The sequence below is a fragment of the Chionomys nivalis genome, chromosome 18 (assembly GCF_950005125.1).
Source record: "Chionomys nivalis chromosome 18, mChiNiv1.1, whole genome shotgun sequence".
In the NCBI taxonomy this organism is placed as follows: Eukaryota; Metazoa; Chordata; class Mammalia; order Rodentia; family Cricetidae; genus Chionomys; species Chionomys nivalis.
Window position 1 is genome coordinate 46,999,842 of NC_080103.1, and position 27,551 is coordinate 47,027,392.

A 27,551-nucleotide genomic window follows, 5' to 3' on the forward strand; every position below is an offset into this window, starting at 1 on the left:
ATCAGTTGCAGAGAGCTTCTTGGTTTCTTGGTTAGTGGTAGAAGCCAGTGTCTGCTTCTCCCTGTTAGTGCTAGGACCTTCTCTACCAGGATCCTAGTTCGTGCTGTGACAGTCATACAGGCATGTGTAGATATGTGCATGAATCCTGTGAAGACACTGTTCTTGGAGTGTCTTCATCTCTGGCTCCTACCGTTTTTCTTTTTTCTTTTTGGTTTTTCGAGACAGGGTTTCTCTGTGGTTTTGGAGCCTGTCCTGGAACTAGCTCTTGTCGACCAGGCTGGTCTTGAACTCACAGAGATCCGCCTGCCTCTGCCTCCCAAGTGCTGGGATTAAAGGCGTGCGCCACCACCGCCCGGCCCGTTTTTCTGCATAGATCCCTGAGCCTTGTGGGAGCGTTTAATGAAGACATCCCATTCAGGACTGTGTGCTCCACACAGTTTCTCTCTCTGCAAATTGTCCAGTTGTGGATCTCTGTTAATTCTCACGGCAAGAAGTGTCTTAGATGTGGGTTAAATAAGGCACTGATCTCTTGATAGCATGCAGAGTACATTCCAGTACCCTGATGGTAGTCAGTAGGGGTGAAGCTTTTAGTTAGACACCAGCTGGACCTTTGTGTTCAGTGACTTAAGTGTTGTCTTCAGTAATAGCCTTAACATGAGGTTGTGCAGAGCAACCTATAGCCTTGGCAGTAGCCTGTCATGTTTGGGGTGGAGGTGGGTGGCTATGGAATTCTTTCTTCAGTGACTCAACGAGATAATAGCTCACTCCTGGTCACTGGAGGGTTTACTTTGTGGAATAAGGTATCTAGTTCGGACATTGTCTCTCCTATTTATTCACCCCCTTGCTCCCTTGCTTTTTTTTTTTTTTTTTTTGCATGTGGGGGTGGGTCGGGTTTGACGCAGGGTTTCTTTATGTAATTCTGGGGCTGTCCTGGAACTCACTTTGTAGACCAGGCTTCAAATTCAGAGATCATCTACCTCTACCTCCCAAGTGCTGAGATTAAAGGAACGTTCTGCTACTGTCCAGCCTTGTATTTATTTACTTAATAGTAAGCTGTATTTTACATTAATACTAATAATATTGGAGATTGAGTCTAGGGTACTTGTTGAGTAAGTAAGTGGTCTGCCTTAGTTTTATTTTTATTTTGAAACAGGCTGTGAGATGCCTAAGGCTGGTCCTGAACTTTTTCTGTAGCCTGTGTAGGCCTTGAACTTGTCATCACCTTTTAGCTTCTAGAATTACAGGTCTGTAACAACAGGCCTCACTAACTGTTCAGCTTTGGTGGCAAAAACGAACAAGCAGAAAAACCTATGTCGTCTATAAGAAAAAGATGCTGCTGCCATTGTTGGGTAGAAATTTTGAAGAAAAAAAAAACAAAAACAAATGGAGTGTAATTTTGTACTTGTAATCTGATGTCAGCTTCTAGAACTTATAGTATAAGTCCTCCTGGAGAAGGCCCTGAATAAATTGTGGGCATGGCCTGAGGTCGGCCTCTACTGTTCTGTCTGTGAGCCAGGCAAGGACGCCTACAGTCTGGAGGAGTAAGATTAGATTAAAGCTAGGTTGTTTTAGTGAATGTACAAGCCAGCTGAACAGAAGAAAACAAGCTTCATTGATGTGGTCAAAATGAGTAATGTATAAATTAAGATCTGGGCCAGACATACCACAACAGTTGGTGTGTTTTAAGTTTAAGTTTTATTTTTATATTTTGCACTGTTGTTACCCGAACTCAGGCCTTACAGATGCAAGGCAAGTGCTCTGCCATTGAACTAGTGTTCTGCTTGTGTTTATTAGATAAGGTGGTATAATGGGCATGCTGGCATTATAGACCGTCAAATTGCATCACTTGTCACTTTTGCCTAAATCACATACCGCTTTCTGTTATCTAGTGCACTGTTTCTGGTTCCCTTCTTTGGGTGACTTGCACTAGTCTGTTTGCTGTGCCCCATTGTCTTTTTCGTTTGGTTTCTTGTCTTACTTGGTTAGAAGAGCATTTTATTTTAAAAAGTAGTACATGGGCTGAGGTAAATGGGAATCATTTCTTCAGTGGTATAGCCACTGAGATTTCCTTTGCTCCATCAACCAATCCCCCCACCCCCACGGTCATGCAGGTGGTTCTGATTGAGGTCAGAGGGTCACAAAACATTAGATAGAAAAAATAGGAGGGGGAAGAATGGCTTGTTATTGGGAGGGGGAGGTAAGAGAGGGCGCTGGGGATGAATGTTGATATACATGTATGAAATTGTCAGAATAAGTAAGTAGGTGTACATGGAAATGAAATGGTTTTGAGACCTTGGTAACTAAGCAGTATTATGCCTGTATTGGTATTTGAAGCCACTCTATCTTCAGCATCTATTGTAGCTGTTCATAAGTTTTTGTTCATTTACACAATGACTTGTTTTCCTTTTGTACCTATTAGCATACATGTTCTCATCCATTGTTCTGATGCCTCCTGAATTTTTTTATTTTTGTAATTTTATTTATTGGAATATTTTCCTTTGTAATTCTTAACTAGTTGACTATTCCATTGTACCACTGTTGGTGTCATGAAGGTGGTAGCCAACAGCATTGTAGCCACAGACTTTGTAGTAGCTCCACAAAGTTCTCTGGGATATCTTTGTTCATAATAGTTACCCTCAGCCAGGTGGTGGTGGTGGCACATACCTTTAATCTCAGAACTTAGGAGGCAGAGGCAGGTGGATCTCAGAGTTATGAGTTTGGGGCCATTCTGGTCTACAAAGTGAGTTCTAGGACAGCCAGGGCTATTAACAGAGAAACCCTGCCTCGAAAAACCAATCAGCAGCAAAAGAGTTCCTCTCCTTGGTGATGTTTTTCTTTTGGCAGTTCTTTGAGGGCTTTGATAGTCCAGACAGAGACAGGAGGTGCTTTCTTACCTTGGTCGCTTTCACCATAGTGCTCATGACTCTTGTCTTTTAACGCCACCAATCTTCTATTTTTATTTTCATGTATTTTTTTTGTTTGTTTTTGGGGGGGGGCAGAGCAGGCAGATTTAACAACCTGTGCACTTCAGACACAGGATTTTGCTTGAACCTAGGTGGCATGATGGAGGCGGCTGGAGTCTGAGCTGAGAGATTTGGGACAGCTAAGAAAGTTACACTTTGGCTGTCTCCAGTCACACAGCAGGAAGACTGGATATTCTTAGACATGACAGCTCAAATCCATCACTGACAAGTCTATTGGTGTTCATTCGCTAACAGTTTTCCTCTTTTTTCTTAAGAATTTAGACTATTTGGGGGGAAATTTTATGTATTTCCTAATATTTTCGGTCTGATTGATTGATTTTTTTGAGGCAGAGTTTCTCTGAGTAATAGTTCCAACTGTCTTGGAACTCGCTTTGTAGACCAGGCTGGCCTCGAACTCACTGAGATCCACCAAGATCTTATTTTTAATTTGTCGATGTTTTTCTTTCTGATCCTTTTTGTGTGAATTGTAATTTGTCTTATTAAATGAAATCCCAGAATCAAACTGGAAGGTCAGAGAAGCAGAGCAGCTAGCCACTAGAGTTCTGATCTCTCTGAATGCTCAGACCAAATAAGCAAGATCCTGTTCCTATGAATCCTCAGTCTGAATTCTTAGCTCCTGTCTCCTCCCGCCTTATATTCCTTTCTCTGCGTCTCCTCCCCTTTCTCTGCCCAGCCATATCGCTTCCTGTCTTCATCTACCTAGTGGTGAGATTAAGGCCTGTGACTCTCAAGTACTAGTATTAAAGGTGTGTACCAACACTACCTGGCTTCTGTGACTAACTAGTGGCTTAACTCTGCACTCTGATCTTCAGGCAAGCTTTATTTGTTACATCACAAAGTATCACTACACTTTTATAGCTTCCTGTAATTGTTATATGTGCATGTAAAATCATAACTTTGGTTTTTTTTCTCTGTGTGTGTGTGTGTGTGAGGGAGGGAGGGAGAGGGGAGAGAGAGAGAGAGAGAGAGAGAGAGAGAGAGAGAGAGAGAGAGAGAGAGAGAGAGAGGAGAGAGAGAGAAAGCGCACTCATACTTTTCTTTGCCTGTTTCCTTCAAGATTGCTACTTATTTTTGAACTCAGGACAGCAGTCCCAGTAGGTTGAGAATAGCAGAGGGAATTGAGGAATCTGCTTCCTTAATACATTTTCCGTCAGCATATCCCTTTACTGCACTGAAGGAACTGCCAGCTTGGTCTGCATTGACCCAGTTACCTCTTGTCCCTCTGCCTTCTCAGTGTCCCTCTTTCTGCTTTTGCTGTACTAGTGTGTTTTAATTGCTTTGTACTATAGTTTTTAATATTTTTAAGTTAGCACACAAAAAATAGGTTTCAGTACAATGTAGTAGCATTTCATTTGTATTTTAATAAAGCTTACCTGACGATCAGAGAATAAAACAGCCACACTGATCAGCCTACAGTGGTGACATACACCTTTAATCCCAGTAGCCACACTAGTTTGCCATAGAAACTGGTTGGTTGGTAATGGTACACACCCTTAATCCCAGCACTAGAGATGATTATACGAGGAGAAGCTCTCAGTCTCATTCTGAGATTCCTGGAGGCAGGATCACCATTTTGGACTGAGGTAGAGGTTAGAGCCAGTGGCAGGCTGTTTTGCTTTTCTGACCTTCAGGTTGAACCCTAATTTCTGTCTCTGGGTTTGTATTAATCATGCTACAGTATAATACTGCTCCATCCCCACTGTCTTCTGTTTTCCTACACATAGCTTTCTGAGATGATAGTACAATCATTCATTAAAACATTTGATTGGTTACCTATAAGATAGGCACTCTTGTTACCTTTTAAAATGTGTGTGTGTGTGTGTGTGTGTGTGTGTGTGTGTGTGTGTATGAGTATGAGTCTATGACTGAGTATGGGAACATGAATGCAGGTGGCTGTGGAGGCCAGAAGAAGGCATTGGGTTCCTTGAAGTTGGATTTACAGGTGGTTGTGAACCACCCCACATGAGGGGTGCCGAAATTTAATCCTTTGGGAGGTAGCTGGTACACATAATTGCTGAGCCATCTCTTCGGCACTGTGATGTTTGAATGTATAGGGATAATGAACATAGAGGTAGCACATTACTTGACAGTAACTACTTAACACTGATCAAGTTAAAATTTTCAGGAGACTGGCATAATAACTCATACTTGTAATTCTATCATTCCAGAGGCTGGGGCAGGAACATCACTACTGTTTGAGACCAGCTGATGCCTAAGTGAGAAAGCAACAACAAAAAGTGAAAATTAACAGTTTTCATGAGATGTGAGGGTTGAAGTTCCCATTTTCAAAAATCTAAGTGCTGTTTCTGTGTTTTTCACCAGTCCTCATCTGTACCTTTGACTTAGGGCCTTGACCTTGTTGATGTTAAGTTTGTAAGCAGCAAAGCAAGGGATATGCAGGGGGCACTGGAGCTAGTTACCAGTCTTGCTTTGTCCATTAGTTACTGCTGTGACATTATGCTTGCATAATTACTTGGTTTCTTCAGGAAGGGAAGCGTTGACATGAGAGTCATTTTGGGTATGATGATCATGTGGGTAGTCATTTCCAAACAAGTCACCAGCATTTTTTTTCTTCACGTAACTACATTTGCTATGTTGTGATTGGGTTGGAAAGGTCTGATGGATAAACAAAACTGTTGAGTCAAGGACTGTAATTTAAAGAGCATGCACCAGGCAGGTAAGGTCAACTCCTGTGATAAGTTGCTGAGATATGAATGCTAATGATTCAACTTCTTCAATTTGTTTCCTTATGGTAAAGTTGAAGGGTCTAGCCAGAGCACCCCGGAGTTTGGAAATCTTGTTCAGTATGCTTCATTTACTTGTCTGCTGGCTTTTCAAAGTCATAGCACCTGACAGAACTGATGACTAATTGAAATAGTCACCTGTTGATGAGTTGTGTGCCAGACTGTAGGGTTATCACTAAAAACCCATCACAACTCTTTGCAAATGAGTTGATGCTTAGGGAATTTTAGTCACTTAAATCCCTGTTCTTAAAAAGTGTCACCCAACTAATTAAAATTTAAAGGAGTTGTCAGATAAGGACTACAACTAGATCTGTACTGTAGGCTCCCCCTACATGCACCCTATTTTGTAATATTTCCTCTTAGTCCATCAGAGATTGGCAGATCTGGGATTACATTCATGTCATTAGAGGAAATTTGTGGTAGTGAAGTCAGAGCCTGGGAAATGCAAATAAGAGCTCTTATTTGCAGCATTGCTTGCAACCCCAGGATGGTAGGTGAGCAAGTTTGCCAGACCTGCAGTATATTTCTTTCTCCAGCTCCTTTGATCTTTAATTTGATTCTTGACTTCGGTATCCATTATATTCCTTTAATAAATAGTTCAGCTACATATTATGTTCTAGCCATTCATTAAAATATACAAAAGCACAGAAAATGAGACCCAAGTTTCAGAACAGAAAAGGGACTAGGAGTGTCTTTTGTGTTGTCTGGAGTGTTACTATAGAGTGACTTCACAGTGTTGGGTTTCTCTAGTCTAAGAGGACTACAGTGATGGCTCCTGCTGGCTCCCCAGAAGCAGTGGGTAGACATGATACAAAGAGGAGAGCAAATGTGCATATCATAGCAGACCTAGTAAAATCTCCATCCACACAGTGTATTTGCAGCCAGGAACAATATAGTTAGTATATAGTTTCTCAGTGTTTCCCTCTGTAGCTCTGGCTGGCCTGGAACTTGCCCTGTAGACCAGATTGACCTACAACTCAGAGATTTGCCTACCTCTCTTCCAAGTGCTGATATTAAAGATATGCACAATCATCACCCAGCATAGTTTCCTGTTTTTTAAGAAACATGAAATAAGAGGCTGTAATGATGGCTTAATGGTTAAAGGCATGGATTGTTCTTGCAGAGTAACCCAGTTTGGTTCCCAGCATCCACATTGGTACCACTGGTTACAAGCTCCAGAAGGGATCATTTGCCTCTGACTTCAGTGGACACCTGCATGCATGTGCACACATATGTAATTAAATATATACATATTTATTAAAAGGTTTATAATTCTGGAACCATTCCAGATAAATAAGGAAATGAAACTCTATAATAGAAATGCCCTTAGGTTATTCCCTGGAAGAGTGTACATTCCTGGTGGATTGACAGTTGAAGGAAAGCTTTTCATCTGTTGATTCATCTAGTTCCAGCAGTGAGTCTTCTCGGATAAGTGCTGCAGTGCTCATCTTTTAGGCTTTTTGAATCAAGGTTTCTCTGTGTGGTCTTGGAACTCTCTTTGTAGATCAGACTAGTCTCGAACTGTCAGAGATCTGCCTGCCTCTGCCTCCGGAATGCTGGGATTAAAGATGTGCACCACTAGTGCGTGATGCAGACTTTATGATGAGGAAGGCGAGGGACAGGAAAACTGACACAAAATTGCACAATATGAATGACAGAACTGGGTTATAACATGGATGTAGATATGAATCGAGCCCACTATATCCCACGTAGGAGTGAAAAACTTGTGTTCTTTAAATTGCTGACTGAAGCTAGGTTTAGTCTGTTAGATGGTAGATGCTGGAGGATCAGGAATTCAAGCTCTTCTGCCCTGTGTTTCTTAATCTCTTTGGGGCCAGTTTAGCTACATGGAATCTTGCCTCCAAAAAAGTTTTTATAAAATGATACATACTATGAAAAAGGCATGTGATTGATTTTAGTAGATATATAATTACTGTCAGGTGTTGTAAACATTCCCAAATGTTTATTTTACATTTCAATAACTTCCCTATAGACCAGCAGTATGGTGTGGGGTCACACTTGGAGTTACTGCTTCGAATCTATATTAGTGCTAAAGGAGCTATGTGCTAAACTGAGGGGCTTTATACACTTGAAGACGAAAGGTTAGGATGTCCTTTCTAGAAGGAAAGCCCCAGTTTTTTGTGGTGTGAAGGTAGTGGTAGACACTAACTAATCTTTATGTCCAGAAGAGATGGTTAAATGCATGTTTGCCTTGCTAGTTGGTGACAGATTTGAATATTTAAAACCACAACAAGCATACCAGGAACTAATGAAAAATTGATGTGATCCAAGTGAGAATTTAAAATTTCATCACATTTATTATAGAAAATAACACAGACATAGGGTAGACCCAGGAAACACTGAGCCATATTAGGACTGACACATTGATAATATTAACTTGTTGACATGTGATAGTTTTTACAGAATACTGAAGAGGCTGAGTCTGTCTGTCTGTCTGTCTGTCTCTCTCTCTCTCTCTCTCTCTCTCTGTCTGTGTGTGTGTGTGCGCGCGCGTGTGTGCGCGCGTGGTTTCCAGCTAGTTAGATTTATCCTGCTTATGCTTGGCTTTTTCCTTTTTTTTTCAACTTTCTGCTGTTGGTACACAGTTTACTAATCCTGGGATCCCTAAAGTACAGTACTGAACTCTTTATTTGACCCGTATAAACTTAGCTGATCTAAAACCAAGTTTATTCTTTTGTGCTTGAACTGACAGTATTTTTCTCTTCACTTACTTGCTATGGGTATTTAATCTCTCTGAGCTGGTAGTTAGTGGCTTCCACTCTTAAACGATGAGGTGTACTTTAGCTTGACATCTGAGGCCGTCATAGTCTCTGTAGCATACTGCCCACACTCTTCGGTTCTATGACCACCCCGCTCTCAGGTATTGTTCATGATCCTCTAGATAACACAGCACCACTTTATGGCTGTGCTCTTTTCTGGTCTGCCTGTGTGTGATTACTTATATACAGTGGCCATTCAAGGGCAACCTGTCTCTTAGGTTAAAAATGTGTTATTTTGAGAGTAGCCATAATCTATTGTTAGCCTTTACTTTTTTTGTTTGAATGCGTTCAAATCTGACAATCCTGGTAAATGTGGGTGTTGGAAAAAACAGGCATGCATGGTGGGTGCACTGGTAACTCAAGGTCATCATCATCTACTACAGTGGTGAGCTGGAAACCAGCCTCAGCTACATTGATTTTTGAGACAGGGTTTCACAAAGTTGCACAGACTGACCTCAAAATGGCTAAACAGCATAGGCTGGCTTGGAACATTGAGTCTTGGTTTAGCCTCCCAAGTCCTTCAATTACAGATGCAAAGCACCATGCCCATTTTAAGATTTTTTTTTTAAATATATAAATGCACTGCAGCTCCACCATCTGTACTCTGTAGGAAGCAACATTTTAAAAATGAATGTGCTTAGTTGTATGTCATGGCATATGATTTTAATCCTAGCACTCAGGATGCAGAAATAAGCAAATCTTCTTCCAGTCCAGCCAGGGCTATATAATGAGACCCTGTCTCAAAAAAATAAAATATTTTAACATATTAAGAAAGTTGAGCCGGGCGGTGGTGGCGCATGCCTTTAATCCCAGCACTCGGGAGGCAGAGGCAGGCGGATCTCTGTTAGTTCGAGGCCAGCCTGGTCTACAAGAGCTAGTTCCAGGACAGGCTCCAAAGCTACAGAGAAACCCTGTCTCGAAAAAAAAATAAATAAATAAATAAATAAATAAAAAGTTGAGTCATTGAATTTTATATATAATCTTTGATGGTCTAAAAATGTGCAAATAGGGTAACTACATTTTTTATAAAAATCACTTAAATTTGAGAAGCGTTTTTGTCTTAATGAAAAGTGGTCTAACTGCCCTAGAGGTTGGTTTGTAGTCTAATTCTTTGTATAAAACGTGTTTATCATATTGCTGTCGTGACTTTGTTTAAAAATCTTAAAAATTTTACTGTGCATTATTTTCCATTAGGAAACCACCCCTACTACTAATCCCCCACCTGCGGAAGAGGAGAAAACAGAATCCAGTCAGGAGGTTGCCAACCCAGAGCACTATATCAAACACCCTCTCCAGAACAGGTGAGCTTCTCATACAGACTCGGTATGACTGGTTTTAGGCATACATGCTCAGGTATCATCCCCCAGAGGATTTTTGTTAGGAGAAGGAATGCTTTTCTGAAGTATAGAATCATAAAAATAGGACCGTGGTCGACCATGAGAACCAGGAACATGGCTGAGTCAAGGTGCCACAGTTTCTGTTGGGTTGGACAATTAAAATAACTCTGCTGACTTCAACAAAGATTTTAGTAAAGTATAGGTGAAGGAATGAGAGATTGAAACATTTGAAAAGTGTATAAAGGAAGATAAAATGGACAGTGAAGGCAGACTGAGAAAGGAGATGGGTGTGTGTAGGTGAGAGGAGGTTGGCACATTGAGATGAGATGGGGACTAAGAAGGTCCATTTTCATAATTAACAGTGCAACGAGAAGATGGGTGAGAGTTCTCTATAAAGTTTTCTCTAGCTATACCTATATCTCCCAGTCTTTTTCTGGTTTAGTTAACTGGTTTTTCAGATTATGTAATGAAAATAATTTTTACTTCACTGACAACTGATGGTGGAAAGAAAATGGAACCTCGAAATGTACATAAACCTGGAGAAAAGTAAACTGGAACTGACTTATGAAGGCCCAGTTTCTAGTTTCTATGTATGTTTGCCTGAGACAGAAGTTTCACTGAATTTACTTTGAAAGTCTGCAGGCCCGTTTGTAATTGTCATATTTTTGTCCTTTATCATATTGTTGACAACTAAAATGATAAAATGTTTCTTCATAGGAGAGACCCTTGATTCAGTGTATCCACCCTCACTGAGAAACATAATTAATTCTGTATGATGGTGAGGATTGTCACTGTTCCTAAATGGTCTTTACAAGAAAAATAGGATGAGGATTAGGGATGTAGCTCAGTAGTAGAGCGTTTGCCTAGCAAGTGTAAATTTCTAGGTTTGGCCCTCAGTTTTGCAAAAACAAATCATAAAAAGTTGATAAAATTCAAGGTGATAGCACAACACCAGAACCCTAAAGTTCATTTTGTCCTTTTTGTGGTGTTTTATGAATGCTACCTCTAGGGGTTGGAGCTCCGTGGTTACAGCCACTGATTGCTCTTGCAGAGGACCCGGTTTGCTTCACAGGACTCCGGTGGATCTCACAACCGCCAGTAACTCGCATTTCAGGGGATCCAGGCCACCTTCACAAGTCCATGGCACCAGGCTTGCACGCGCGCACACACCCACAACACACACACACAGCTTACTCTGTCGTTTAGTCATCTGAGCAGAGTTATTAGTTTGCTCTTATGGAGGGAATTAATCCACACCTTAGTACTTGAAAGAAGTGAGATCACGGAAAATAAACAGATTTACTCAATCTTAGTGGGATCTCCTAGGAGATTTCATTTTCTCTATAAGTTCTAATCTTTTTTTGTAAAGTACATTTTGGTACTTGAATCATTACCGACTTACCATAAATTTGGTAGTTTTTGTATTTTATTTTTTTTTTAAAGATTTATTTATTATGTATACATAATATGTATGTATTCTCAGTGCTCTGCCTCCAGGCCAGAAGAGGGCGCCAGATCTCATTACAGATGGTTGTGAGCCACCATGTGGTTGCCGGGAATTGAACTCGGGACCTTTGGAAGAGCAGGCAGTGCTCTTAACCACTGAGCCATCTCTCTAGCCCCTTGTGTTTTCTTTTAAACCCTTAACAATTACAGGATTTATTAATGAGCAGAGAACAGTGTATATAAAGTGTGTTTGCTTTCTCTGGTAGTGTGTTTGTCTTCCTCCCCTTTGTTAAAAGTGGTGTGTGCTGGTCAGAGCTGTTGTGTGCCCACATGTGTATAAGTTGTTCAGACCAGATGGGTGCCAGTCTGAAGTGGGAAACCAGGTTTCTTACTGTGTATGTACTTCTTTATTGAAGTTTAGAACATTTCTGTCCTCCTTTGATCACCTGTGGTGTTCTCTCGGGACAGCCCATTCTGTGTTTTTTACCTGTATCCTTTTTTTTCTTTCTTTGAAATATCTTAAAGTTGATTTCCAGGCTTTCAAATAGTAGGGATATTAAATCAGTAAAGTGCAGTTCCAGTTTACTTTTATTAGGTTTTCTGAATTGTTTGGGATTTGATTTAAAAAGGACTTTAATATTTATGTAGGCAAATATCAATTTCCCCATGTCTTCTGGATATCCTGTCAGTCTTAGTAAAAGTTTACCATGTAGTAGTTTTTAAAATAAATATATGCTAATGTCTCATGATTATATCATTTTGTTTTCAATAATTTCTCAAAAGCTTGATCTTGTGTGTTCCCTTTTAAATTGATTATTTATTGTTTTTATGTGTATTGTTTCCAAGTGTACCATGTACATGCAGTGCCCATGGAGGCCAGGTGTCAAATCCCTTAGAATAGGAGTTAAACATACTGGCTGGGAACTACTGTATGGGTGCTGGGAACCAAACATGCTTCCTCTGTAAGTGTTATTAATTGATGAGTGCTCTCTCCGGACCCTCCTTTTAAACTTTGTTTGTTTGCTGTTGTTGTTTTGCGAGACGGGTTTTTTTGTGTGTGTAGCTTTAGCTGTTGGGGAACTCTCTCTGTAGACCAGACTGACCTCAAAGTCACAGAGATCCCCCTGCCTCTGCCTCCCCAGTGCCACCACACCTGACTTCCTTTTAAACTCTTAAAACAGCACTGTGGACTCCAGAGTTTTTATTTTTGTGTTCCCACTTAACTATATTCTTAGAGTAATTCTAAGACACGGCATTGGAATTCATTGGCTATTTTAATATTTGGAACTGGTTGTTTATTTGTGTGTGATTTTTGTAGCATGATTTATTGATTGCTCTGAGAATAGTTCAGTGAATTATGCTTATCCTAACAATGTGGACACGTTGCATTTAAAGCATCAAACATATCACCTCTAAACTTACCAGAAATACCATTGTTTTGTGTAATTGTCAAGCTTACTGCAACAACTGCAAACTTTTTTGCAAAATAATTATAATTTTTATACTGAATACTCATAATTTAAAGTAATAGGCTTATTCATTTTTCCCCCAAGAAATAAGTATAGGTTTTCAGTTTTTCAAGTGAAAGTGGAGAAAAAATGGCTCATTTATATCGCCATTCAAAACAGTATTAGGTTAAACGGTAGATGTGTTTTATATGTAGAATGTGTAAAGGACATGTAAACAGATAGGAATTTAGTGAGAAAGGTGCTTATACTGTAGCCCAACATAGCTTGGCACTCACTAAGTAGCCCAGGATTGCTTCCAGTTGTACTCTATGAGCCCATTGAGTTTTAGGATTGAGTTCAAGTTTGAGCTACCACATGCAACTGAGATAATTTTTGTAGGCTGAGGTTTTAACTTGAAAAGATGCATTTTAGAGTGATCTCTAGATTATACTACCTCACACAGTGTGTAAATGGAGACTATTGGTTTGTTTCCTGGCCTCCCAGACCTGAAATAATCACATAGGAACTATATTAATTAAAATATTGCTTGGCCTATTAGTTTAGGCTTCTTATTGACTTCTACACATTATATTAACTTCTATTATTCTGTGTATTGTAGCATAGTGGGTAAAGCTTGGCCTTTGTCTCCTTTAGCAGCTACTTGGCGTCTCTGACTCTGCCTACTTTCTCTTTATATCTCTCTATTCAGATTTTCCACCTGGCTTTATTCTGCCCTGCCATAGGCCCAAACCAGCTTCTTTATTAACCAGTGGCAATAAAATGAGTTCACAGCATACAGAGGGGAATCCCACATCACCTCTTTTCTGTCTAAATGAAAAGGAAGGTTTTTAACTCTAACATAGTAAAATTACATATAATAAAAGAGGTATAAAGCAAAAATTATAGTTATAATGTTTACTCCATTTACATTTGACAAATTAAGGAAAATATTCTATCATCTGTCCTATCTTCATGAGTCAAAAGTTTTATATCTAATTTATCCTTTATCATAACTAAGGAAAACTGTATTTTTCTTCAACTATTCAAAGACCCCAGAAGGATATAATATTACCTAAATTAACAGGAAGTACGTTGTTAGCGATTTTCAAAACTCTAGAATTGACAGAGACATCTCCTTGCCTAGACAATCACCCAAAGTTCTTAAATAACATTGGGGGCATCCGTCTTCAGCCTATAGACCCATAATATCCGGCAGACTTTTCCATAAAGCAGGAAATTTGAAATACTGTTTGGCCTTTATTGGCAGTTTGTCAGTCACTTTCTTCTGTATCCTGAAGAATGTTTGACAGACTCTTTCATGAAGCAGGAACCCTGAAGGACTGTCTTCACCTTTAGGCAAGTTAAGCAGTCATTTTTTCTGTGGGTCCCGTATGTCCAGTTCATACAGCATATTATCAAGCAGTCCAGGCAAGAGCAGTTTCTTGTCCAAATGACTAAAGAAACTCCATAAGGAGCCTCTATGATGCCCATCATCCTCTTGAAGCAGATTGATGCTGCCAGGAGCAGATGTATCTCATTGTCATAAAAGTCCTAAGTTCTTGAAACATTTTAAATGCCATATTCTTTTAGTCTTTGAAAAGTTTGAAGGATACCTATCCATCTGAAATATTTCTCTACACCTACAAAACCTAACATGACTACAAGCTTGACTATTTATTATATTAATTAATTATAATTATATTACATTTTTAAACGAGCTGCACAAACACATTACCTTAACCAAGGGCAGAAATACACATAACAAAATTGACCTTAAATTTGTAGCAATAAACCAAGATCCATACCAATACAAAGTATTCATCTCTATAACATATCCCCCTTTAAATGTAAACAAACATTTATAAACGGTCATTTAGGGAATTTGGGTGCTGTTTTCTAGAATACTTCCTGCTGATGGGGGTGCTGTTGATCAGGTCTTTTGGGGGGTATCCTGTATGGTAGCTCCGTCTGGGCCATTGCTTCACAGGGTCTTATTTGACCAAACCATATTAATTGGTAAAGAATCCACAGCTTTCTATCCTCTGTGGAAGCAAAACCAGAACCTCTTTTTCAAAGCAACATATCCTTAGACCCAAATATTTTAAAGATACCTTTAAAGCATATATGTTGGTTTGGCTTAGCAGCTCCCACAATCAAATGTCTCTCTGCAGTCAAAAAATAATAAAGACAACAGTATACATAATTCAAACTCTCTGTGTATATTCCATCTTTATGTGACTTTTTTTTCTACTCCTTTAATTTTTGACGGACTGTACTCTTACTTTTACTATCTCTTTAAAGACTTGGTTGCATTTTTTTAATCATTTTTCTTTTTATAACTGTCTATATTCTTTCTTCTCTGTCCTAAGCCTATATACATTTACCCAACACTGTGACCCATTCAGAGGTCATTTTTATCTGAATCTGTCTATATTGCATATCTGTAATCATTTTCTGACATGGAGCATTTTAAAATGGTTAGCAGTATGGTTGCTTCAGCCCTGGATGCTGGCTCCACCTCTCTTGACCTTTCAATATGGCAGAGGTATGTTTACCGCCAGCTCTAGTACTGCTGGGTGGGAGCCATGCTGACCACCTTAACTTTGGAAAAGACTGTACGCACATAAACCCTTTGTGTCTTAAGTAAAAGCTAAATCTGCCGTGCAGTGTGCTGTGCAGCCTGGAAATGTCTCTGTGTATGGCATCTAGAATCCACCATGCTTTCCTGCCTGTGCATGCCAATCCAGCCGCTTGCCCAGGTGGGGGTGCTGAACAGCAGGCATGCTTTCAGCTACTTTCCTCCTAACTCTGAGTGGGCATACAAGCACCCAGACCCAAAGTGTGTGGCTGGCCATGAGTGTTAGCCACAAATGTATGGGTGCCATCTTGTAGGCAGAGAAACACTACTTGGCCTATTAGCTTAGGCTTCTTATTAACTAACTCTTATATCTTAAATTAACCCATTTCTATTAGTCTGTGTATCACCACAAGATTGTGGCTTACTGATTAACGTTCCAGCATCTGTCTACTTCAGTAGCTACATGATGTCTCTTTGACTTCGCCTACTTTCTCTCTATATATTTATGTTCAGATTTCCTGTTTGGCTTTATTTTGCCCTGCTATAGGCTCAAAGTGGCTTCTTTATTAACCAATCGTAATGAAACATTCACAGCATACAGAAGGGAATCCCACATCAGCAGTGTAGACACTCTGAATGATTGTTGAGTTGTATTGTACAGGGAAGAATCCTCTTCAGAATGGATGCAAGTGCTTCCCTCAAATATTTTCTGAAGTTGCTTGTATCTGAGCATGTCAAACCTAAGGGTACTGAGAAATGACTGTATAGTATTTCAGGGAGTAAGAATTTATTACCCTTAGAAACATGTGTGTGTGTGTGTGTGTGTGTGTGTGTGTAAGGCTTCTATAAACTATATATTAGAAGTAAAACTTTTAGCCAGAAGTATACACAAGTATACAAAAATTGTCATACATTATTTCAAAGCATATCTGTGGATCTGTTTAACTTTATTTTTCAGTGTGTTAGACTACAACATAACATTTAATGATTTTCCCCTTCTCTGCTCCCCTTTTTCCTTTTAACTAATTTCTGCTCTATTTTGCCTTTAAACAGTTGTTCTTAACTGCTATCATATTATTTTGTACACTATAATTGTCTGTTTTGCAGCAAATCTGTTATGTAGTTGATACACAGTGTTATATATATGTTTTAATTGTGGAGCTTAGGATCAAACCTAGAGCCTCATCTATACTAGTAAACACTATTTTCCCAGCTAAAATCCATGCTTTTTAAATGAAAAATATGAAAACTATTGTTTGCTTTTGTAATAAAAACTACTTTTTAAAATTTTTTTATTAAATATACATAGTAAAGTTCAAATAACAGTTTATCTTAAACTTTATTTCTTTTTTAACATTTTAGAGTAATTTTTATGCATATGGGTGTGTGTTCACCCTGCATGTATGATTGTGTACCCACTGTGTGTGTATACTGCCTATGTAGGCCATGAGAGGGCATCAGATCCTGGAACTAGTTAAAGATAATTGTGAACCACCACGAGGGTGCTGGGAATTAACCTGGCCTGGGTCCACTGAAGAGCAGCTACAGCCTTCAACCACTGGGCCACCTGTCCGGCCCCTCTTAACCTTTCAGATCCACGCTTAGTGATGTTAGTTGCACTCACACTGTTGTGTAACAGAACCTGTTTTCATCTGTAGAGAATGTGCTTTAGAGCCAGCATGATGCCACATGCCTTTAGTCCTAGCATAGAGGCAAGCCTGGTCCACAAAGAGAATTTGAGAACAGCCAGGGTTACACAGAGAAACCCTGTTTTAGACCTCCCTTGCCTAAAATATGTTTATTTTTGTGTATATGCATCTATATATCTAAAGGTTTTCCTGTGTCACAGCACAAACAGGAGATCACAGGACAAACCAAAACTGGCTTTTACCTGGGTTCCAGTTGTGCAAACTCAGTCACCAGGCTTCTACTGTAAGTGCATTTGCCTGCTGTGCTATTTCCCTAACCCTTTTTTCATCTTTTAAACTGAAACTAGTTAATTTAAATAAGTGCCAACACCATTTTCTCCAGCCCTTGGCCTCACTTTTGTTCCTTGAATCTGACTACCTTAGGCACTTCATGTAGGTAGAGCCATAGAATTGTGTGTGTGTGTGTGTGTGTGTGTGTGTGTGTGTGTGTTGGGTGGTATTATTTCACACGATCCCATGGTCTTGGAATTCATCCTTGTTATACTGAGTGTCCGAGTTTCCTCTTGAAGGGTGAATAGTTTTCTATTGTATGTCAGTGCTATAATTTGACATCATTTTCTTACTGATGGACATTTCTACCTTTTGACTAGTAAATCTCCTATGAAGATGGGTAAACAACTTTTTTATATGCTGACTTTTTATTTTTAGGTGGGCACTCTGGTTTTTTAAAAATGATAAAAGCAAAACTTGGCAAGCAAACCTTCGATTGATCTCTAAGTTTGATACTGTTGAAGACTTTTGGGCGTAAGTAATTAAGATATTTATACTTTTTTAAGTTGTGTAATTTTTTAATCTTACATCATTCACAAAATGAAAGATGAAGTGTATTTGTCTCTTCACAAATGTTTGAATTGGTGATTATGCTTTTACTATACATTGTTTAGTCTCTACAAAAGCCCTATGTTTGATCTCCAGCACCCCCACAAGCAGCAGAAAGAAACAGGGTCTTTATAGTCAGCTCTTTAGATTTAAATAGTCTTTGTTCTTCGTTTTTCTGTGAGAATCCTCTTTTACAGTCTTAGAATTTTTGACATTTTTGAAATTTGTTCCCATGTGCAGTCACCTAGATATATTTGAGTTATAACTGGGTTCTGGAGAGCCTTATTTCTGCAGTTTTTCAGTACGATACCTGGAATTCTCCTGCTCAGGATACCAAAAGCTGAAGTGATTAGAATTCAGAGACATGTCAAGAGAATGATGGTATTTGCGATGTTAGTTCATCAATTTTATTGTAATTTGTTAAAGTAATAGATATTTTATCTTTTAGGTTTAGTTTGCAGTGTAGGAAAATGTTGACTTGGAATTGTAAAGTTTTACAAGATAAGCTGAAAGTCTTTTTTGAAAAGTGTGTGTTTGGGACAGGATGTCCTAGCCTTCTAGAACTAACCTTTACCTCCCAAGGCATAGCACACATACACACATACACCGCCTATGCCTTAGAAGCTTAGTCTTTGTTTTCTGAGGATTAGATACGGAAACTTAAATGTGGTAGGCAGGTGCTGTACCATTGAGCTGCATTCTAGCTCCTCCAAAGTTTTTTGATTTCCTTGGAGAATATATATGGAAATACTGTTTAAGAATGTGAAAGGCAAAATTTTAGAATGCTTTGAGTTACCTCAAAGTTACCTAGTCTATTGTTAGGTTAATATACATGCTGAATTGAATACAAAAAAATGGGTTATAGTCATGTTATTCACAGCTGTATGTTTTTCAAGGGCACAGTCAGTATTCAATGTATTTCCAATGCTTGCCTTAGAATAGACATTTAAAAAGGCAAAGTATAAAATGAATAAAACTGTTGAATTCACTTTTTTTCTAGTAAGAACGTTGTAGTGTTTTTATGATAGAAGTATATTTAAGCTCTGCTAATTAATTAGTTTTCTAGTTAATTGGAGTTCTTGAAAGCATCAAGGGGTTTTTATACTCTAGTTGTGCTTACTCCAAGACTCTTAAGTAACTACGACGAAACCTTCTTTTACACACGCGAAAAGAAACTCTCAACTAAAGGCGTGGTGGCACACACTTAATTTCAGCACTTGGGAAACTGTGAGTTTGAGGCCAGCCTGCTCTACAAGACCTAGTTCTAGGACAGGCTCCAAAGCTACAGAGAAACCCTGTCTCAGAAACAAAAACAGAAAAAGCTCTCTAGTTTCCTACTAAGGAAAAGAAGAGTCTTGAACCCTACTTCCAGTCATATTTGCATGTAATCTGGATTGTTTGGCTTTTACGAGTTTATATAATTGTGTTTCTAATTTGTTGTCTTCTAGAACACAGACCTACAGTTTAGTTAGTATAAGCGAAATCATTGGGTACTGTAACTGAGAGATTGGAAAGAATCCTTTACTTTAATGTACATATTAGGCTAGTTATTTATTTCTTACTCTTTTGTAGCAGATTTTATTTAAACAATTCTTTAGTCCATTTTGCTTTAATCTAGTCCGTGTAATATTTAGATTCTTGAGGTTGTAGTTTGGGAATAGTGAACCATTAGATACCTTATGCATTATCTTATTCAAGCTGGATTATCTGTGTAATTTGATAAAATGTAGAATTCTTTCTTAAAATTGTCTAAAATATTCCTGGACAAAAATTAAAGTTAGCACAGGAGAGCATGCCTCGTTTAATGCCATTGAAAGTTTGCAGACCTGTAACTGAGATAATGCCTGCCATCCAGTGTTAAAGATAGGCCAGTTTTACTCTAAGAGACTGCAAGAGATAAGTGATACACCAGGCAGTGAATATCAAACATCTCAAATACTGTTCCATGGTTTAAGTATTTTGGAAATACAGGTCCAACTATTAGTATATGGCTGTGAGCTTGGTATGTGCCCGAGCTCCCCAGCGTCCAGGTGTGACCGACCTGGAACCATTTTTGGAGTTGGAATTGTGTTTATACAATACTGGATACTTGCTGGGATGATAATGTTGATTAAACCATTCAGTCTGGGTGGTTTGTTTTCATTTTCTTCCAATTCACAAACAAATGTATAGAAATATTTTTGTTAAAATAAAGTCATTTGAGATAGTTCTTTGTAGTAATCTATGTTATAAAATTTCTTGAATGTAATCATTATTGAGACTGGTTTTGTCCATTTCAGATATTAGAGTCAAAAAGAAAAATATACATAAACTTTTGTTTTTTCATATTTTCCAAATATGTGTATATGTGTGTTTGTATATATATCTATGTAAGCACCCAAATCCTGCATTACATATTATGTTTTTAATTATTATTTTCTTTTACCTAGTCTATACAACCATATCCAGTTGTCTAGTAATTTAATGCCTGGCTGTGACTACTCACTTTTTAAGGTATGCCTAATCAATGATTGTTTATATTTATTACAGGACCAGAGCATTCAGGTATTTGTAAGAACTGGCCACAAATTCAGGCACTTGGCTTTACCAGGCTTGAGTACACTAGTCTGGTGACACAGTTACTCATGGGAACATCCTGGGATTGACTTTGAGCCTTGCTAATCCTGTGCAGCCCTTCCTGGATATACTCGTAGACTGACTTTGTCAACTCATTTTTAACCCATGAGATATTTGTAAACAGACCTTTGTCAGGTGCTAGGATAGGACTTTAATTGGCTCATATTACATAATTTCTACTGTAGCTTCTGAAAGGTGTCTGCTTCTCAGGAATTTAAAGATCCTTCAGATGAAGTGAGACCTGAGGATCTGATGGTTAAATGATGAGTGGCACTCTCCTGTAGTCGCATGCCTCTGGCACACAGTTCCTGTGTGCTTTTAAAGGCTGTACCAACTGCAGGGGTGTAGGGACTAAAAGAAAAGTTGTCAGTGTGGTTGGTTGCTGAGTCTAATTGTGTTGTTATTTTGTAGGATGGTATTGAGCCTATGTGGGAAGATGAGAAGAACAAACGGGGTGGTCGATGGCTAATTACATTGAACAAGCAGCAGAGACGAAGTGACCTCGATCGCTTTTGGCTAGAGACAGTAAGGCTTTAAAATTACAGACTGGCTTTAGGATGTATTTTCTTTGGTTTACTCAGGCTTCCTGTTCTAGAAAAGTCCTTGTGCTCACATGGCATCGTATACACTAAAATTGGAACAAAATAGAAATTAGTATAGTCCTTGTTCAAGATTCAGATTCCTGAGGCTTTTGTTTTGTTTTGTTTTGGATGTAACTGGAAAATACTGTGTTAGCCAAAATAAGCCAAATTTAGAAAGAAGTATGTGACATGTTTTCTTTCATACATAGAACTTAGGTTTAAAATACATATATGTGTGTATTTGTTACATCATGTGTGTTTATAGGTCATGAAACTAACAAGACCTAATGAGGTGGGAAATAGGCCAGTGAATACATGTAGTAGGGAGCGGATAAGAGAAAGGGAGCTAGCTGCGGGGAGTGCAAACAATGACACAGGTATGAAGATGGCATGGTGCAGATAAAAATGCATGGAGACAGATGAAGGGAAAGGTGTGACCTTTCCTGCTGAAAGATCATCCCAACCCTGTTCTTAGAAGCAGTGTTCTCATGCTCTGCTGGGACTAGCTCAGGATCCTACTGCCTCCAGCCTTTGAGTGCTATGCTTATATAAGCATGTGCTATATAGCAAATAACCTTTTTTTTTCTATCATGGGAATATCATATACATGTGAATTCCATGAATGGCTTTTATTATTCTACAAGTCAGATAAAAAGTGATTGACATCCACTCCACCTTCTACAGTCAACTGCCCGTCACTTCATTAACCAAAAATGATAGGCTCTCACATTTTGTGATTAAACTTTTTACAACCCATTTATAGCATTGCTAATTAAAAATTATAAAATTTTGAAATCTCTGTAATTGATCAGTAAAATTGTTGGTTAACATTCTTTAGTGCATGTGTTTTGATATGGTTCTTTAGCACTTTGGTTTTATGACGTCATGGGCATTCTTGTCACCACTTGTACTCAATACCTGATTTATAGTTGACACTAACAAAGCGAATAAGCACTTACATGTGTGTATCAGTAATATTTTAAAGCGAAGATTTATTTACTCTTTTGGAGGAGAGTGGGGAATTCCCAGAAGACAGTGGTTCTCAGTGTTCCCGATGCTGTGACCTTCTAATACTTAATCATGTTATGCTGACTTCAACTATAAAATTACTTTTGTTGCTACTTCATAACTGTAATGTTGCTACTGTTAAGAATTGCAGTGTAAATACCCATGGTTTCTGATACGGTCTTAGGCAACCATATGTGAAAGGGTTGTCCCAAATGGGACGTGAACCCCAGGTTGAGGCCTGCTGCCATAGGAAAAAGAACATTTCGGTTTTGTAGGTTGAAAAAAACTATGGCAATGGTAGTGACAGTTGCTTAATAGTGTTAAATGTGTTTAATGCCACTAACTCTGCTTTGAAACTGTTAGAACATGGCAGTTAAATGGGTAGCTGTTTCTGTCATCTTGCTAATGATTGTTTGCCAACATGCTAAGCAGCTGAGCAGATGGTTATTAATGAGGTCACTTTTGTTTGTGCCCAATTTGCAAAAAAAGTTAAAACATTTGAATTTTTTTAAGCCAAGGCAAAAAGCAATATAAATTAGTAAAATTTAGACATTCTAAAAGTCAGTTCATAGGTTGGTCTGTGGCCCACAGGTCAGATGGGGCTTGCTGCCAATCTAACCACCTGAGTTCAATTCCTAGAACCTGGGTGGCATGGGAGAACCAACTGCTGCAAATTGTTCTCTTGTATTAGTTTGCTATGGCACGCATGTCTGCCTCCATTCCCAACAAAATAGCAACAACAAAAATTTAAGAATCAATTATTTTTATTTATTTGCTTTGGTTTTTTTTTTCTCTGTAGATCAAAATGGCTTCAAACTTGGCAACTTGCCTTTGCCTATTTAAGAAGTCAACTCTTGATTTAAAAGCTGCTTTAGGTTTTTAACTGAACACCTAAAAAAGAGACCTTTGCTTTCTTCACTGTTGATGATATATTTGATGTAATTTGGATTTTATTTTTCAATTTTTTTTTTAGCTGCTGTGCCTTATTGGAGAATCTTTTGATGACTACAGCGATGATGTATGTGGAGCTGTTGTCAATGTTAGAGCTAAAGGTGATAAGATAGCAATATGGACTACTGAGTGTGAAAACAGAGACGCAGTCACACACATAGGGTGCGTTTTGCTCTACCTACCTACTTCTTAGACAGTATTAACTACATCTAGAAGTATTTTACAACCACCTTTAAAAACTTAGGAGTTATTTTCTTTGTCAATGTTTTCATGAACACTTAGAAATTTGGACCCTGTTGACATTGAATGTGTTTGTCCTCTGTAGAATGGGTTTGCAGCAGTGGTGTGTGCGCTGTCTAGAACAGTTGAGTGCAGGTAGTGAGTCATGGTTCCTGTCCATATTTAGAACCCACATGTTTATAAGTTTTTGTATTTTGTTCTGGTAAGTTTTATTATTTACAAATGTGGTCATTCTCCCCCATTCTTCCCTCTAGAATTTTGCTAGAATTGTCTCTGGCTACATGTAAATTGGTAAAAAGAAAAATCAAGTTTGATTCTAGGTGTGATTTATAAGAAAGAGATTCATTGTTGACTTATCATTTTTCATCTTTTAGTATCAACATTTACTTGTAGGAACATTGTATTTCTTCAAAAAAACAGAAATTAATGAATTTGTTAGAGATGTTTTGTGTCAATATTACAGAGTTTGAAATCTAAAGCATTTTAACCTTAGTTTTTTAAGGAAATTTTTTGGTTGTTTATTTTGTTTTTCAAGACAGGGCTTCTCTGTAGCCCTCGTTGTCTTGGAACTTGTTTTGTAGACCAGGCTGGTCATGAACTCAACTCTCAGAGATCTCTGACTTCCAAGTGCCAGGGTTAAAGGTGTTTTAACCAATATAGTTTTTGTTTGGGGGTTGGGAGGCTGTTCAAGACAGGGTTTCTCTGTGTAACAGTCCTGACTGTCCTGGAACTCACTCTGTAGGCCAGGCTGGTGTAGAACTCATAGAGATCCACCTGCCTCTGCCTGACTTGACAGTAGCTTTTATGCTTCCAGTTGGTACATTTCAACTACTCGTTACTTTTTTTTTTTTGAAAATACATTTTTAATGGTAAGAAGTCTATTAAGAAACTATTACAGTGTCATCTCATACTAGTTGCCAGATTAGTTATTTCAAAAAAATACCTGTTTAGAAGAATTTTAATTCTGCTCTGTGAAATTGAGTCTTTCTCCCTATTTTTGAGTGTTCAGTATTTTTTTCCCTGAGAATTGAAAATTCAGATTTCTGAAATTGACAAATGAGGTCCATGCTCCTTTTCGGGTATTTTGTCAGCTTGTTTTTCATATCCACTCAAAATACATAGCCATGCAGATTGCATTTTTTTTTCTGTAGCTTTTTGTTTGCCCATCCATTCATCCATTTATTTTGAGTCAGCATCTACATAAACCTGGCTCATTCTAGAACTTTCTATGTAGACCAGACTAGCCTCAAACTCAAAGATCTGCCTGCCTCTGCTTCCTAGGTGCTGGGATAATGTCCAGCCAACTTTTGGGCTTTTAAGGAGAGATTTTCTTAATACTACAGATTATATACTCTAATTTATGTAGCTCATATTCATATACTTAATCCTGTTTAGTACACACCACATTTTGTTCTTAAGGTAATCACAGCTAATTTGAAAATTGTGTTGTGAAGTTAGTACATAGACAGAATCAAATTTATATGTACAATAGAAATTTTCTTTCTTTCTTCTCTCCCCCCTCCATCTCCCTCCCTACCCTCTCTCTTTCTCTCTCTCTCTCTTTCCTTGTTTGTTTATTTGTTTGAGATAGTGTCTTGCTATGTAAACCAAGCTGGCCTTTTCCTTCCTCAATCTCATGGATGCTGAGATTCCAGGCTTGAACACTACACCCACCTTAGTTTTCACCTTTTACGTAGAAGAATGAAAGGAGGTGTGTGCGTATTACTTATTTTTAAATACGTGTATGTGTGATTATGTTATCATAGGTATTGATTATTGATTTGTAAAATACAAGTGCTGTGACTCCCGAACTGATTCTGCTCTGTTCACTACTGATTTAGTCGTAGTAATCGTAGTTCCTTACATAGACTAGTGGGATTACAAATATGTGTGAAGTGATTAAGTATGGTTGTGAAAGTAAATGCTAATTTTTAATTTTTCTAGTTATGCTGAAAGAAAATATTTTGTTTTGCTTCTTGTGAGCATTTCTCAATGTAAAGGCTAATAAGGGACGAATTTTTAAAAAACTTTTTTTAAAAAAGAAGAGTTAATGGTCCTTTCTTTTCTTTGTCTTATAGGAGGGTATACAAGGAAAGGCTAGGACTTCCTCCAAAGATAGTAATTGGTTATCAGTCCCACGCAGACACGGCTACAAAGAGCGGCTCCACCACTAAAAATAGGTTCGTTGTCTAAGAAGACACCCGAGTGTTCTCACAGGAGACTGCGTCACGCAATCGAGATTGGGAGCTGAACCAAAGCCTCATCTAAGCAGAGTGGACTGCACTGAAGTTTGATTCCATCTAAATGTTGCTAAGATATAAGAGAAGTCTCATTCGCCTTTGTCTTGTACCTCTGTGTTCATTTCTTCCCTTCCTCCCCAATTTTTGCTAGTGTGTCCACTACCCCAATCAAAGAATTACAGTATACGCCACCCCAGAATCCGCAGGTGTGTTCCTGGCCCACACTGTAACAGCTGGGTAGAATTACCATGATACACACATTTGCCTTTCCACAGTATTCGAAAAAGAACTTGCATTTCTGTTACCTTAGCAGGAAAAGATCTGTTTCTGCTCCACTCCGTGCAGGAGCGTGTTTTGCTGGTGAGAGTCTGCGTGCAGTTTTCTAGCAACCTCATGTCCTTCCACAGCATTCTCCTTGCTGGCCTCTTGCTGATGGCTGCTAGAGTTTAATTTATTTGCTTCCCTCCTTGGATAACATTACTGATTCTGATTTCAGTTTTTCATTTGTTTTGCTTTTGTTTTTTTCCTCATGTAACATTGGTGAAGGATCCAGGAATATGACAGAAACGTGGAATAAACATTAAATTTGTGCATTCTTTGGTAATTTTTTGTTTTTTTGTAACAACAAAACTTTGCTACAAATTTATGCATTTCATTCAAATCAGTGATCTATGTCTGTGTGATCCCTAAACATAATTGTGGACTATAAAAATGTAACACCATAATTACATTCCTAACTAGAATTAGTATGTCTGCTTTTGTATCTTTATGCTGTACTTTAACACTTTGTATTACTTAGGTTCTTTTGCTCTGGTTACAAATGGCTCAAGTAGAAAAGCGGTCCCATTCATATTAAGACAGTGTACAAAACTGTAAATAAAATGTGTACAGTGACTTGTCTTTTAGACAACTAGAATTGTCCTTTATTTCTCCATCTCTGTAGAAGGAATCTGTACTTCCAATTGCAAGGCAGTCTCTTGTGTCTTCATAGTGTCTTCCCCGTGCACAGCCTAAGTTTGGAGCACTAGTTTATTATTATGTTTATTACAATTTTTAATAAATTGAATAGGTAGTATCACATGTAATTAAACTGATGTGGTTATCTTTTTTAATAAAGTTAAGGCACAGTTTTTCAGTCTTAGGTTAAATAATGTACTTTGAATATGTTAAAATTCATGAGAATTGGGATTTTGGTGTATCACCATTTGATAGAAACAGTGGCTATAAATTTGTTGACTTTGAGATGTTTTTAACTTAAAGAGCAGAAAACTAGCATAAGGAGAGTATAGGGGAACATGTGTTAGGATTCTTAGTGTTTATTATCTGAATAAAACAGAATAAACAAGTATTAAGAACTATTTATATTGGTCAATTGTTACAGTATGGTTTTCTGTAAACTTGAAACCTTGATCTATTCTTTCCTTGTATCATTTCAAAGTAAACTTGAAGATATTTTGTCTGCAATACACAATTGTATAGTTCAGATCCTATGAAATTAGGTGTGGCTCCTATAGACTAAATGGTAAACTGAACTATGGGAGCAGAATGGAAATCACTAGTTGAGAAAAATGCTGTCTTTAAGTGGTTATTATTATGAATTCACCCTTTTCACACTGATAAACTTGATAAAGATCCTTCTAAAATAAATATGGAATCAATAGCATTGCTTTTATTACAGACTTTTAAGATGTCCCACAGATTGCCAGTTGACTGCTCGGTGTCACAGTCCCTGTTCAGTGTTCTAGCAGTAGCCGTGTCTATCATCTCAGTATTCTGTACCTAATATCTTCTGCAGAAGTGTGGGTCTTTTGGGGATGCTCCATCTTTTTTTTTTTTAATCATTGCAACATGGTCTGTGCTGGGCTGCATTCATGGCTGTCTTGTGAGTATGAGTCCCAGGGCGGACACCTGAAGCTAGTGGATACAATGTGTAGTCATGAAAGTGCTGGTGATGAGACTTTGTTACCAACAAATTGAATTCTAGTAGTTGGCCTATTAGAATGCTCATATTCCTTTAATTCTAGAGTACAATTGTAAGAAGTATCAACTTTAAGTAGAGGAAGAATCAAA

At 38.3% G+C, this 27,551-nt stretch overlaps 1 protein-coding gene across 2 annotated transcripts in view; it reads left to right on the forward strand.

Moving 5' to 3' along the window:
• Positions 1 to 27,132, forward strand: part of Eif4e (eukaryotic translation initiation factor 4E) — a 35,891-nt gene extending 8,759 nt beyond the window's left edge. The window contains exons 2-7 of one of the 2 annotated variants that reach the window (XM_057793942.1): positions 9,703 to 9,809; positions 17,675 to 17,770; positions 20,275 to 20,338; positions 20,873 to 20,986; positions 23,024 to 23,163; positions 25,320 to 27,132. In XM_057793942.1, the coding sequence (XP_057649925.1) occupies positions 9,703 to 9,809; positions 17,675 to 17,770; positions 20,275 to 20,338; positions 20,873 to 20,986; positions 23,024 to 23,163; positions 25,320 to 25,434 (636 nt within the window). In that variant the 3' untranslated portion in view covers positions 25,435 to 27,132. The remainder of the gene's footprint in view (positions 1 to 9,702; positions 9,810 to 17,674; positions 17,771 to 20,274; positions 20,339 to 20,872; positions 20,987 to 23,023; positions 23,164 to 25,319) is intronic. The other variant, XM_057793943.1, reaches the window with a different exon arrangement.
• Positions 27,133 to 27,551: the final 419 nt, after the last annotated feature.